Source organism: Bos grunniens, chromosome 8 (genome assembly GCF_055505025.1).
Source record: "Bos grunniens cultivar Pamir isolate PY7600 chromosome 8, Bosgru_T2T1.0, whole genome shotgun sequence".
NCBI lineage: Eukaryota > Metazoa > Chordata > Mammalia > Artiodactyla > Bovidae > Bos > Bos grunniens.
The window spans coordinates 90,885,012-90,897,074 of NC_141172.1; the positions used below are offsets into that span (position 1 = coordinate 90,885,012).

A 12,063-nucleotide genomic window follows, 5' to 3' on the forward strand; every position below is an offset into this window, starting at 1 on the left:
GGTCCGAGGACCAGAGTGAAGACTTCAGGCAGAACAAACAGAACAAACAGCACTCCTGGCTAAGCCCAATTTGCATAGGGCAGGCCCAGGTGGAGGAAAAAAACATATAAAAGGAGGAGCCAAAGCGCTCTCTTTCGGACTCTCTCTCCCGCGTGCGTGTGCTCTTTTCTCTCTCTCTCTCTCTCTCTCTCTCTCACTCTCCTGCTATCTTCTAAATAAAATAGAGCTGTAACACTGATTTGCCTAAGAACTGTAGCACGGTTTGTCCAAGACCTGAGAGCTGTGACGCGCCGAGGGCTTTAATGTCCGTTGCTCCAAATCTTTGTTGTGACGAGACAAAGAACCGAGGAACATACACTCGCGTGACAAGTCCATAGAGTTGAAAAGAGCTGGACACAACTGAGCGATGGAGCGTTCATGCAAACTATATCTTAATAAAACTGATTTTTTTTAAAAAGCCAGGTGGATGATACTGGGTAACAACAAAGATATTAAATTTGTTATAAAACTTGAGTAATTAAAATAACATGGCCCTGGCACCGAACTATACCAATGCTAATGCTATGCTAAGTCACTTCAGTCGTGTCCGACTCTGTGTGACCCCATAGACGGCAGCCCACCAGGCTCCGCCATCCCTGGGATTCTCCAGGCAAGAATACTGGAGTGGGTTGCCATTTACTTCTCCAAAGCATGAAAGAGAAAAGTGAAAGTGAAGTCGTGTCCGACTCTTTGTGACCCCATGGACTGCAGCCTACCAGGCTCCTCTGTCTATGGATTTTCCAGGCAAGAGTACTCCAGTGGGGTGCCATTGCCTTCTCCGGAAATATACCAATAGACACATGCAAAAATCTGCAGACATAAATATATAATAATTTAATGTACCATAATTGTAGCAGTCCAAATCAGGCATAAAAAATGAACTTAGCTTTGCAGCAACTGGCTACCATTTACAAAAAGTAATTAGCTCTCCACTTTACATCTTAAATTAGAATAAATGACACATTAAAAATTTTCAACAAAAGCTTAAAAATACCTGAAGAAAATATAGGTGAATATTTATACAAACTCGAGTTAGGAAAGGCCTTTCTCAGCAAGACTCTCAAGCAGAACCAAAAAGAAAAAGAATAGGACTGAATGGCCAAAGATGAAAAGCTGACCCCCCAAACAAACAAACAAACAACAAAACATGTTGATGTACGGCAGAAACCAACACAATATTGTAATTATCTTTTAATTAAAAATAAAACTTAAAAAATTAGGCAAAAGACTGTGCAACACAGATGACAGAATTACTATCAGTACTTTAATGTGTAATATACAACAAGCACTTAAAACTCATGAACAGAAAGACACTCTGACTGAAAGAGGTAAGAGAATTAATAGTCAGTTCACTCACACAAATGCAAAAGGCCAATACAGAGAGGAAAAAGCTGATTACCTCTGGATAATCAGACATACAAATTGAAATAATTTTTTTTTGCCCACCTTACTGGTTTAAATGTGTGCATGCAGAGAAATTTTTAAGATACCTAGGAAAACAACAATCTAGGAGATGAAGTTTTAAGTTATTTTCTTCTTTACATTTTTCTGTTTCTTGAATGTTTTGTAATAAGCTTATCCTTTTAAAAAAATTCGAATTTTAATGACGTTAAACAAACATGGTCTTATCTTCTCACCTAAAATATCTGTTGCCGGGCACTCTAGAAATGCATTCCTAAAAGCCAAATTCCCCTTAGAAGGTTTAGTTCTCTAGGGGAAACGCGCGCACGCCTACGCGCGCACACAAACGCCTGCAGGTTTTTGCTAATGGTCCGCATAGTGAGATCATCACTGGATTCGCCCTTGTGTCCCTTCACCTCCAGGGAGAACAAGAGACTAGCAGGGGCTGGCGGGGTTACACCCACCCTCCAATTCTCACCCTGGATACTGCGGGCGCAGTGCGGCAACTGGCAGCGCCCGTACACAGAGACCAGGAAAAGGGCGAGGCGAGGCGGGGTGGTCCTAACTATCCCTCAAGGAAAGAGAATGGCAGCGGAGGACCAGTCTCGGATTTAGCGCCTGCCACCGACCGTGGGCAGTCCCCGCGGCGCTCCGGTCTCAGTTTCCCTACCCGTAGGAGGATACTAACAGTCTAAATCGCGGCGTTGCCTACCGGGCGTCCTGTCTTTCCCGGAGCTGGGAAGGACGCCTTCCTCTGCCCCGTTGACCTTCCTCGGTCTCGGGGCTGCGAGGTCGCCTGCAGAAACCCAACGCCGCAGCAGGGCGTTTGTCCGTGCTCTGGGCTGGCCCGAGGCGCGGGCAGATATAGCCGCGAGCGGGCGGCCATTAGGCGATCCACCCTTAGGGTGCTGGGCCCAGCCAGGCTAGGCAAGCAGCGGAATCTTACCTGGACTCGTACATGCCCGGCTCGCGCCTTTCCGTCGGCCTAGCGGCGCCAAGGCAACAGGCGAGGGGTAGGGAGGCGTCCTTGCTGCGACACGCAGTCATCCCTGCGCGGATGCCGGCCCAGGCCGTGCGGGGGACGCCCTTCTGCGGTCTCCACATTCCTCCCGCAGGAAGCAGCCGGCCCCATGAGCGGGGCCGCACTGAAGCAGCCCGCCAAAGCGCACCGCCGGGGGCACAGGCCTTCCCAGGCTCGCCAGCCCCTGCAACTGCTCTCCGCGTGCCGGCTGCAGCAACCCTAATCCATTTTCCCTCGCTCTGGAGACATCTCCCGGGTGGGCGCTCTGGTCATGATGCCAAAGGGGCAGAGCAGATCGTTCGCAGCGGGAACCTACCGGGTGAGAGCGGTCAGGTCGGTTCTCTGAGCACGCTGACGGCCACTGCCGAAGTCGCCTAGGCTGTCTGGCTCATGACCACGGAGGAGCCATCGCTGGACCTTGAGGCCTCGGAGGAGCGGCCGCCGCAGGATTTGGACGCGCGCGGAAGCCTCACCTCCCATGGCGCAGCTCTGGCGCGGTCCCCTCGCTCTGGCAGGCCATGTGACCTGCGAGCTGGGGAGCGACCGCAGCCCCTAAAAGCCAGCTTGAGGAAAAAAGGACGGCAAAAGGCGCCAACTGATGGGCAGAAAGGGAAAAGCAGGCTCCGCTCAAAGGAGGTTGAAATGCTGGGATTAAGTATCTGCACGGTTCACAGTCCCAGCTGGCCATTAAACGTGTTCTCTGTGGGAGATTGGTTTTTGCCAATAATAAAAATAATAGCGGACACCGCTTCCACCCCTAATCCCCACCGTACCCCCGTTATGCCAAAGACGCTCTATGAAAACTCCTCTTTCACTTTACTCCTGTACTTTGAGACTATTAGCCCAATTTTCTGTTTTATTGACTATGCCAAAGGCTTTGACTGTGTGGATCACAATAAAGTGTGGAAAATTCTGAAAGAGACTGGAATACCAGACCACCTGACCTGCCTCTTGAGAAACCGGTATGCAGGTCAGGAAGCAACAGTTAGAACTGGACATGGAACAACAGACTGGTTCCAAATAGGAAAAGGAGTACGTCAAGGCTGTATATTGTCACCCTGTTTATTTAACTTATATGCAGAGTACATCATGAGAAACGCTGGGCTGGAAGAAGCACAAACTGGAATCAAGATTGCCGGGAGAAATATCAATGACCTCAGATATGCAGATGACACCACCCTTATGGCAGAAAGTGAAGATCTCAAAAGCCTCTTGATGAAAGTGAAAGTGGAGAGTGAAAAAGTTGGCTTAAAGCTCAACATTCAGAAAACGAAGATCATGGCATCTAGTCGCATCACTTCATGGGAAATAGATGGGGAAACAGTGGAAACGGTGTCAGACTTTATTTTGGGGGGCTCCAAAATCACTGCAGATGGTAACTGCAGCCGTGAAATTAAAAGATGCTTACTCCTTGGAAGGAAAGTTATGACCAACCTAGATAGCATATTCAAAAGCAGAGACATTACTTTGCCAACAAAGGTCCATCTAGTCAAGGCTGTGGTTTTTCCAGTGGTCATGTATGGATGTGAGAGTTGGACTGTGAAGAAAGCTGAGCGCCGAAGAATTGATGCTTTTGAACTGTGGTGTTGGAGAAGACTCTTGAGAGTCCCTTGGACTGCAAGGAGATCCAACCAGTCCATTCTAAAGGAGATCAGCCCTGGGATTTCTTTGGAAGGAATGATGCTAAAGCTGAAACTCCAGTACTTTGGCCACCTCATGCAAAGAGTTGACTCCTTGGAAAGGACTCTGATGCTGGGAGGGATTGGGGGCAGGAGGAGAAGGGGACGACAGAGGATGAGATGGCTGGATGGCATCACTGACTTGATGGACGTGAGTCTGGGTGAACTCCGGGAGTTGGTGATGGACAGGGAGGCCTGGCGTGCTGTGGTTCATGGAGTCGCAAAGAGTCGGACACGACTGAGCAACTGAACTGAACTAGCCCAATTTGCAAATGATGAAAGAAAATTTGAGAAGTAACTTACCAAATGCAATACTCTAAAAGCCAGAATATTTTTTCATTAACAACAAAAACCGAGAAAGGTTTGCTGTAATCAAATTACCCATCCATGAAAGCCTCGAGGCTTTCATGCATTGAGATCATTGCTGAGCTTCACCTCTTGAAAATCATTTACTCCATAGGCTACAAAAGTTTAATAAAAGATGGTATACATAACTAGGTGATAGCTGAATACAACTTAGTGTTTACTGTGAAGGCAGGAAGTGTTCATAGGGTATATCATAAATGCTAATTTAAATGGTATTGAAGATGTAATCTGTCATAATTTTGTAACTTTTGTTTCATTCATGTATCAAGAATGAAATGGTCATAAATCTAGGCACTTCTTAAAAGAGCAATGAGGTCTCAAGTCCACTCAATCTCCAAAACAGTACTGCAGGATGTCCTTCCCTTCGCCCCACTCAGATGGCCTTCACCACCCATTGAAGCCCATTCATATAAATCTGTTCCTGCCTTCTGGGCTGCCCCCAAGTCACACACACAGAAGTATGTGGCTTTTGTGAAAGGAATAGAATCCAGCATTATATTTCATTTGGGAGGCACACAGAGATTTATGTGCATTAATCAAGTGCTGTCTCTCAATGAACCAATGAACTAAAGCCCTTCATTAGAAAGCAATTACTTTGGGGCTTGAATGTTTTTCAGTCTTCTAGAAACATTTTTAAACACAAATGGTCCTGCAAGAGAGAACTCTGAAGACACATGAAAAAATGTGCGTGCTGTTGAAAGCCATCCCGGAAGAAGTGGAGCACAGGAAAGAAAAGTGGAATGACTCTAGAAAGGAAAAATATGGAGTTAAAAAGTGAAAGCCAGCTATATTCAACCCTGACCTTCTTCTTAGGGCTTCTACCACAACGTTTTACTGCCTTTTTCAGCTCCTAATTTTAATCGTTTGCCTTGCTAGGCCAGGCATTAGCAAACTACCACTCACTGCCTGTTTTTTTTTGTGCTGCCCACAAGGTAAGAATGGTTTTTACAATATTAAATGGTTACAAATTAAAAGGAGACCATTTCAAGACATGTGAAAATCACATGAAATTCAAATGCCAGTGCTACTGACATATGATCATTCATTTAGATATTTTCTATGGTTATTATCATATAACAACAGAAGAGATGAATAGAGACAGAGATCTTGTGACCCACCTAGTGTAAAAAAATCTGTTATCTGGTTTGCCAACACCTGCTCTACAAGGTCGGTTACGAGGAAAGCAGTAAAGCCAATGTGTGGTCATATGATTTCTGTAGAGCTTAACAATAAAACAGTCTTAGGCTGAGGAGGGCATTTCAAGATAAGACCATCTCACCCTCCCCCAGTGGAAAATTCCCAGCAGTTACAAGCAGTTGAAGTTCCAGGAAGCCCTAACCACCGTTGGGAAGAATATTAATCCAAGGGTGAACAGAGGGGACCATGAAAGAAGCCCAGTTTCTTTCCCCAGGTGCAGACCCCCGCTTGGTCTTGCCCACAACTCCCTTGCAGGGTACTCAATAAATCTTGCTTTCTACCCTCACTTCTGGCTCAGTAAATTCTTTTTTTTTTTTTAAATTTTATTTTATTTTTAAACTTTACATAATTGTATTAGTTTTGCCAAATATCAAAATGAATCCACCACAGGTATACATGTGTTCCCCATCCTGAACCCTCCTCCCTCCTCCCTCCCCATACCATCCCTCTGGGTCGTCCCAGTGCACCAGCCCCAAGCATCCAGTATCGTGCATCGAACCTGGACTGGCATCTCGTTTCATACATGATATTTTACATGTTTCAACGCCATTCTCCCAGATCTTCCCACCCTCTCCCTCTCCCACAGAGTCCGTAAGACTGTTCTGTACATCAGTGTCTCTTTTGCTGTAGGCTCAGTAAATTCTTTTATCATCCATGTTGTTGGCACTGTTGGGCCCACCGCCTCACCCCGAGGTAAGTTTTTTCTTGTGTTTGTTAGGATAGTTGAAACTAGATATTGAGTTCCATATACGGAGTTCCATCCATCCACCAGAGCATCCGTACATCCTCTGTTCTTAAAACCCATATTTATTGGAGAATTGTTCTGACATAGTGCCAACAGCATAGATGAGAAAAGATGAGAATTAGATGTGCATCCTGCTCTCGATTAGTCCGTCATTAGGAACGTCAGGATGTCTATATAAGACCACATCGGCTGAGAGGTGAATCTGGCACAAGAAAACAACTTAGGAAGTTATTGTCTCCTGAACCAAGTCCAGACTCCACCATCCAGACCTCTTTTATATGAGAAAGTTAAACAAAAATTTTAAAGTTGCTGTTATTTTGGAGTAATTTTAAAATTATGTATCATTAAACTTATTCCAATATAGATAATAAAGCTAAGTTGCTTCAGTCGTGTCTGACTTTGTGCGACCCCATAGACAGCAGCCCTCCAGGCTCCTCCGTCCTTGGGATTCTCCAGGCAAGGATACTGGAACGGGTAATAAAGAGGATTACACAATTATCTGAAGTTGTTTCATACTCATTTTGTTAAAATCCTATAGTAAGTTTCTAATTTTATGTTTGGCAGTCTTCAGTTCACCCCTGAAGTACCTAGATAACAGTATCTGATGCACATTTCCTGAGTTGTTTTACAGATGCTAAAACTTCCACCAAACAGAAGTTAGCTACTAGATGAGCATAAGCACATAGCCCCCAGACCTGCTGAAGCCTGAGGATTGATAATGTTAACCCCTGAGACACTGCCCTGCTATTTCACCATCAACCAGAGAACTGCACATCAGCTGATCAAATAAATACCTCGTCACTCCCCTCCATCACCTTGCCTTTAAAAACGCTTTCTGAAACCCATTGGAGAGTTCAGATTTATTTGAGTTATTAGCTGCCCTGGACTCTTTGTATGGTATCTACAATAAATGCTGCATTTTCCTTCGCCACAACTTGGTGTCACTAGATTGGCTTTACTGTGTGTGGTGAGCAGACCCAAGTTTGGCTTGGTAACACAGGGACAGTGGGGGCCTGTGGATGAGAGGAGGCCACTGCAGTCTTGCCAGTGGTGCTCTCCCCTTGACTCCTGTCCTAGGCAATGTTGGCTGCACGAGGGCTTTCTGCTCTCCTTGCTGACCTCCTGGGGCCAACAGTAGCATTCCCCATAGTCACTTTTGGTTTGGTAAAGGGAAGTGGCCAGGCCCAAGAGCCAAGAGGCGAGACCAGGAAAAGGCCAAGAATGACAACCACCTGACAAAACAGAAAGATGCTTAATCCGAATTTAGGAAAGGACACCCAGGGATGCCCAAAAGGGAAAGGGCCCTAAGGTAGGTATACTCGACCAGTGACTTGACCTCTCCTGGTCAGTGCTAGTTTCTCTGAGGTAGGCTGGGGTGTCCTATAAGCTGCTTGCAAATCCAGAAGCCCCACTATTGGGACATCCTTTGAACTTCTGGCAAGATCAGGAAACACCCACTGCCCAAGCGATCCTCCTAAAACTGCTTGGGAGGTGAACCTTCGATGATTCTTTATTGCCCAAGCTTTCAGGGCTCTTCTGGCATCAGCACAAAATGCCAGCTGCCCCAGAGATCTGGTACATCCCCTGTGGGACTCCCTCCTGCTTTTAGCTCTCACTCAGAAGTCCAAAAACTCCTTTTCAGCTGAAAGGAGGAAAGACTGCCCCATCGCCCCACCCCCAGACAGCTATGTCACTACCTAACAGGTCAACGTGGTCAGGAACTAAGGTGGCTAAGCTGCCATGGCCTGGAGACATTCTTATCTCCTGTGGGATAGTCTGAGGAGGGACTTACTATCTCAAACATGGGTCATTATAAATTCAAGTAGGACTCTTAGTTATATCAGAGTCCATGACATTTGTACACCTCCTATTTTGGTCTTGTGAGGGACCCATTAACAATTTGGTCCTGGTTCCAACTTTCCTGAACTATAAATCTTGGGTCAAATATTCTGGCATTTGCCTGCCAATAAGTCTCTCCAACTACCCCCTCAGTAGTTGGAAACAAATCCAAAATGGAATATCTAAGGAACAAAACACCCACCATGCCAAAGGATGGCCCATTAGGGTGCATCCTGAAGAACTGGAAGTTTTATTGGGTATCACCCCATCACCCCCAAATATTTAATCTTCCTATGTTATACAGCCTGGCCCCAATATTGACTGGGAGATGAGGAAAGTTGGCCTGTCAATGGGTTGCTAAATTACAATGCTGTTTTACAGTTGTACTTGTTATGCCAGAGACAAAAGAAGTAGGGTAAAATTCCTTATGTCCAGTTTTTTAAAAGCCTTATATCAGAACAAAGTCCTTCAAAGGGGATGTGGGCTCTCCTCCACTGAGGTAATACCAGTTCCTGACCCTCCTCCTTAGGACCTTCTTGGTCTCTTCCCTACCTTCCTCCACCATGTAGAAAACATTCTCAATGCCAGCCCTGCTAAGGAGGCCTCTGACAAAAATACTGTAACCACTCCCAACCACCTAGCCAATAATGGATGTAAGGTGCGCCCTCCCGCCCCGCCGCCAAAAGGCTCAAATGACACCTACTAGGGTGACCTACATAGGCTTCATTTTCATAGAAGGTCAGAAAAGCCTATCCCAGGAAAAGAAAGAAGCCATTTGCAGCCTCACTCCTTCTAAAACCAGAAGACTGCTTAAGGGTTTTCCCCTGGGATGGCCTGGTTTTGCTGCATCTGGATCCCCAACCAAAAGGTTGTTGCTGAGCCATGAAAGATGCCGGGATTCTTGGCCTCTGGAAGAGAGGAATTCAATCCAGGGCCAGTGACGAGGCTTGATCGCTCAGAGCTTTTGTGTAAAAAAGTTTTATTAAAGTATAAAAGAGATAGAGAAAGCTTCTGCCTTAGACATCAGAAGGGGGCAGAAAGAGTGCACCTTTGCTAGTCTTTAAGAGTAAGTTGTATACCTATCAGGAAGCTGTTGAATAGAGAAAGGAAATGTCTCAGAACTCACAGACTAGCACCATGCCCCTCACCCACAACATGCATTTTGAGATAACACTGGCACAGGGTGAGTCATCCCAGCCATAAAACATGAAGAAACATGGACATGAATCTTGAAGAAAGGCAGGTTTCCAAGTAAATATATAGTTTCATTAACATAGATTAGGAGAACAATGTATGAGTAAGACATACTGGTTTGTTGAGTCCTTATCATTCTGAGTCTTAGGCGGAACCACCTTGAAGAGAGTCTAGGGTAAATACATAGTTCATTAACACAGCTTAAGAAAAGCATTTCCATAAGAAAAACAAATTGGTTAGATCAAGGTCTGAGAAAAGTTAAGTTCAGGTGGAACCAGGTGTCGTCATGGCAACATAGAATTTTCAGAGAAACCTCCTTTTAATTTTGTATAGAGAAGGGAAAAAACCCGGCACTTGTAGTTTATTTCCTCCTGCCGCTTAAGAGAGAGATAAAAAATGTCTAACACTTGCAGCCTATTTCCTCCATTTAGAGACCCCTAGCCTTCCTTTCTACTACCGTCTCATCAATTCAGTTCAGTTGCTCAGTCGTGTCCGACTCTTTCGATCCCATGAACCGCAGCACTCCAGGCCTCCCTGTCCACCACCAACTCCCGGAGTCCACCCAAACCCATGTCCATCGAGTCGGTGATGCCATCCAACCATATGATCCTCTGTCATCCCCTTCTCCTCCTGCCCTCAATCTTTCCCAGCATCAAGGTCTTTTCCAATGAGTCAGCTCTTCACATCAGGTGGCCAAAGTACCACAGTTTCAGCTTCAATATCAGTCCTTCCAATGAACACCCAGGACCGATCTCCTTTAGGATGGACTGGTTGGATCTCCTTGCAGTCCAAGGGACTCTCAAGAGTCTTCCCCAGCACCACAGTTCAATAGCATCAATTCTTTGGCGCTCAACTTTCTTTAGAGTCCAACTCTCACATTCGTACATGACCACTGGAAAAACCATAGCCTTGACTAGGTGGACCTTTGTTGGCAAAGTAATGTCTCTGCTTTTGAATATGCTATCTAGGTTGGTCATAACTTTCTTTCCAAGGAGTAAGCGTCTTTCAATTTCATTGCTGCAATCACCATCTGCAGTGATTTTGGAGCCCAGAAAAATAAAGTCGCCCACTGTTTACACTGTTACCCCATCTATTTGCCATGAAGTTATGGGACTAGATGCCATGATCTTCGTTTTCTGAATGTTGAGCTTTAAGCCAACTTTTTCACTCTCCTCTTTCACTTTCATCAAGAGGCTCTTTAGTTCTTCTTCACTTTCTGGCATAAGGGTGGTGTCATCTGCATATCTGAGGTTATTGATATTTCTCCTGGCAATCTTGATTCCAGCTTGTGCTTCCTCCACCCAGCATTTCTCATGATGTATTCTGCATATGGAAAGTTATGACCAACCTAGACAGCATATTAAAAAGCAGAGACATTACTTTGCCAACAAAGGTCCATCTAGTCAAGGTTTTTCCATCTAGTCAAGGTTTTTCCAGTGGTCACCTATGGATGTGAGAGTTGGGCTCTAAAGAAAGCTGAGAGCTGAAGAATTGATGTTTTTGAACTGTGGTGTTGGAGAAGACTCTTGAGAGTCCCTTCGACTGCAAGGAGATCCAACCAGTCCATCCTAAAGATCAGTCCTGGGTGTTCATTGGAAGGACTGATGTTGAAACTGAAACTCCAATGCTTTGGCCACCTGATGCGAAGAGCTGACTCATTGGAAAAGACCCTGATGCTGGGAAAGATTGAGGGCAGGAGGAGAAGGGGATGACAGAGGATCATATGGTTGGATGGCATCACCGACTCGATGGACATGGGTTTGGGTGGACTCTGGGAGTTGCTGATAGACAGGGAGGCCTGGCGTGCTGTGATTCATGGGGTCGCAAAGAGTCAGACATGACTGAGTGACTGAACTGAACTCTGCATATAAGTTAAATAAGCAGGGTGACAATATACAGCCTTGACGTACTCCTTTTCCTATTTGGAACCAATCTGTTGTTCCATGTCCAGTTCTAATGTTGCTTCCTGACCTGCATACAGGTTTCTCAAGAGGCAGGTCAGGTGGTCTGGTATTCCCATTTCTTTAAGAATTTTCCACACTTTATTGTGATCCACACAATCAAAGGCTTTGGTATAGTCAATAAAGCAGAAATAAGATGTTTTTCTGGAATTCTCTTGCTTTTTTGATGATCCAACAGATGTTGGCAATTTGATCTCTGGTTCCTCTGCCTTTTCTAACACCAGCTTGAACATCTGGAAGTTCATGGTTCACATACTGTTGAAGCCTGGCTTGAAGAATTTTGAGCATTACTTTGCTAGCGTGTGAGATGAGTGCAATTGTGCAGTAGTTTGGGCATTCTTTGGTTTTACCTTTCTTAGGGGTTGGAATGAAAACTGACCTTTTCCAGTCCTGTGGCTACTGCTGAGTTTCCAAATTTGCTGGCATATTGAGTGCAGCACTTTCACAGCATCATCTTTCAGTATTTGAAAGAGCTCAACTGGAATTCCATCACCTCCACTAGTTTTGTTTGTAGTGGTACTTCGTACGACCCACTTGACTTCACATTCCAGGATATCTGACTCTAGGTGAGTGACACACCATCATAATTATCTGGGTCATGAAGATCTTTTTTTATAGTTC

General features: G+C 45.3%; 1 protein-coding gene across 12 annotated transcripts in view; it reads right to left on the minus strand.

Annotated features, from left to right (window-relative positions):
* ALDOB (aldolase, fructose-bisphosphate B) overlaps positions 1-2,971 on the minus strand; it is an 89,127-nt gene extending 86,156 nt beyond the window's left edge. For 6 of the 12 annotated variants that reach the window (XR_015131984.1, XR_015131983.1, XR_015131981.1 and 3 more), the window contains exon 1: positions 2,778-2,971. Coding sequence is in view for 2 of the 12 variants with exons in the window: in XM_086315765.1 (XP_086171891.1) it covers positions 2,778-2,941 (164 nt within the window). In the remaining 10 variants the exon portion in view is untranslated. Of the gene's footprint in view, positions 1-2,386 lie in introns of all 12 variants that reach the window. The other 6 variants (XR_015131982.1, XR_015131979.1, XR_015131980.1 and 3 more) reach the window with 1 other exon arrangement.
* Between the last annotated feature and the right edge of the window lie 9,092 nt (positions 2,972-12,063).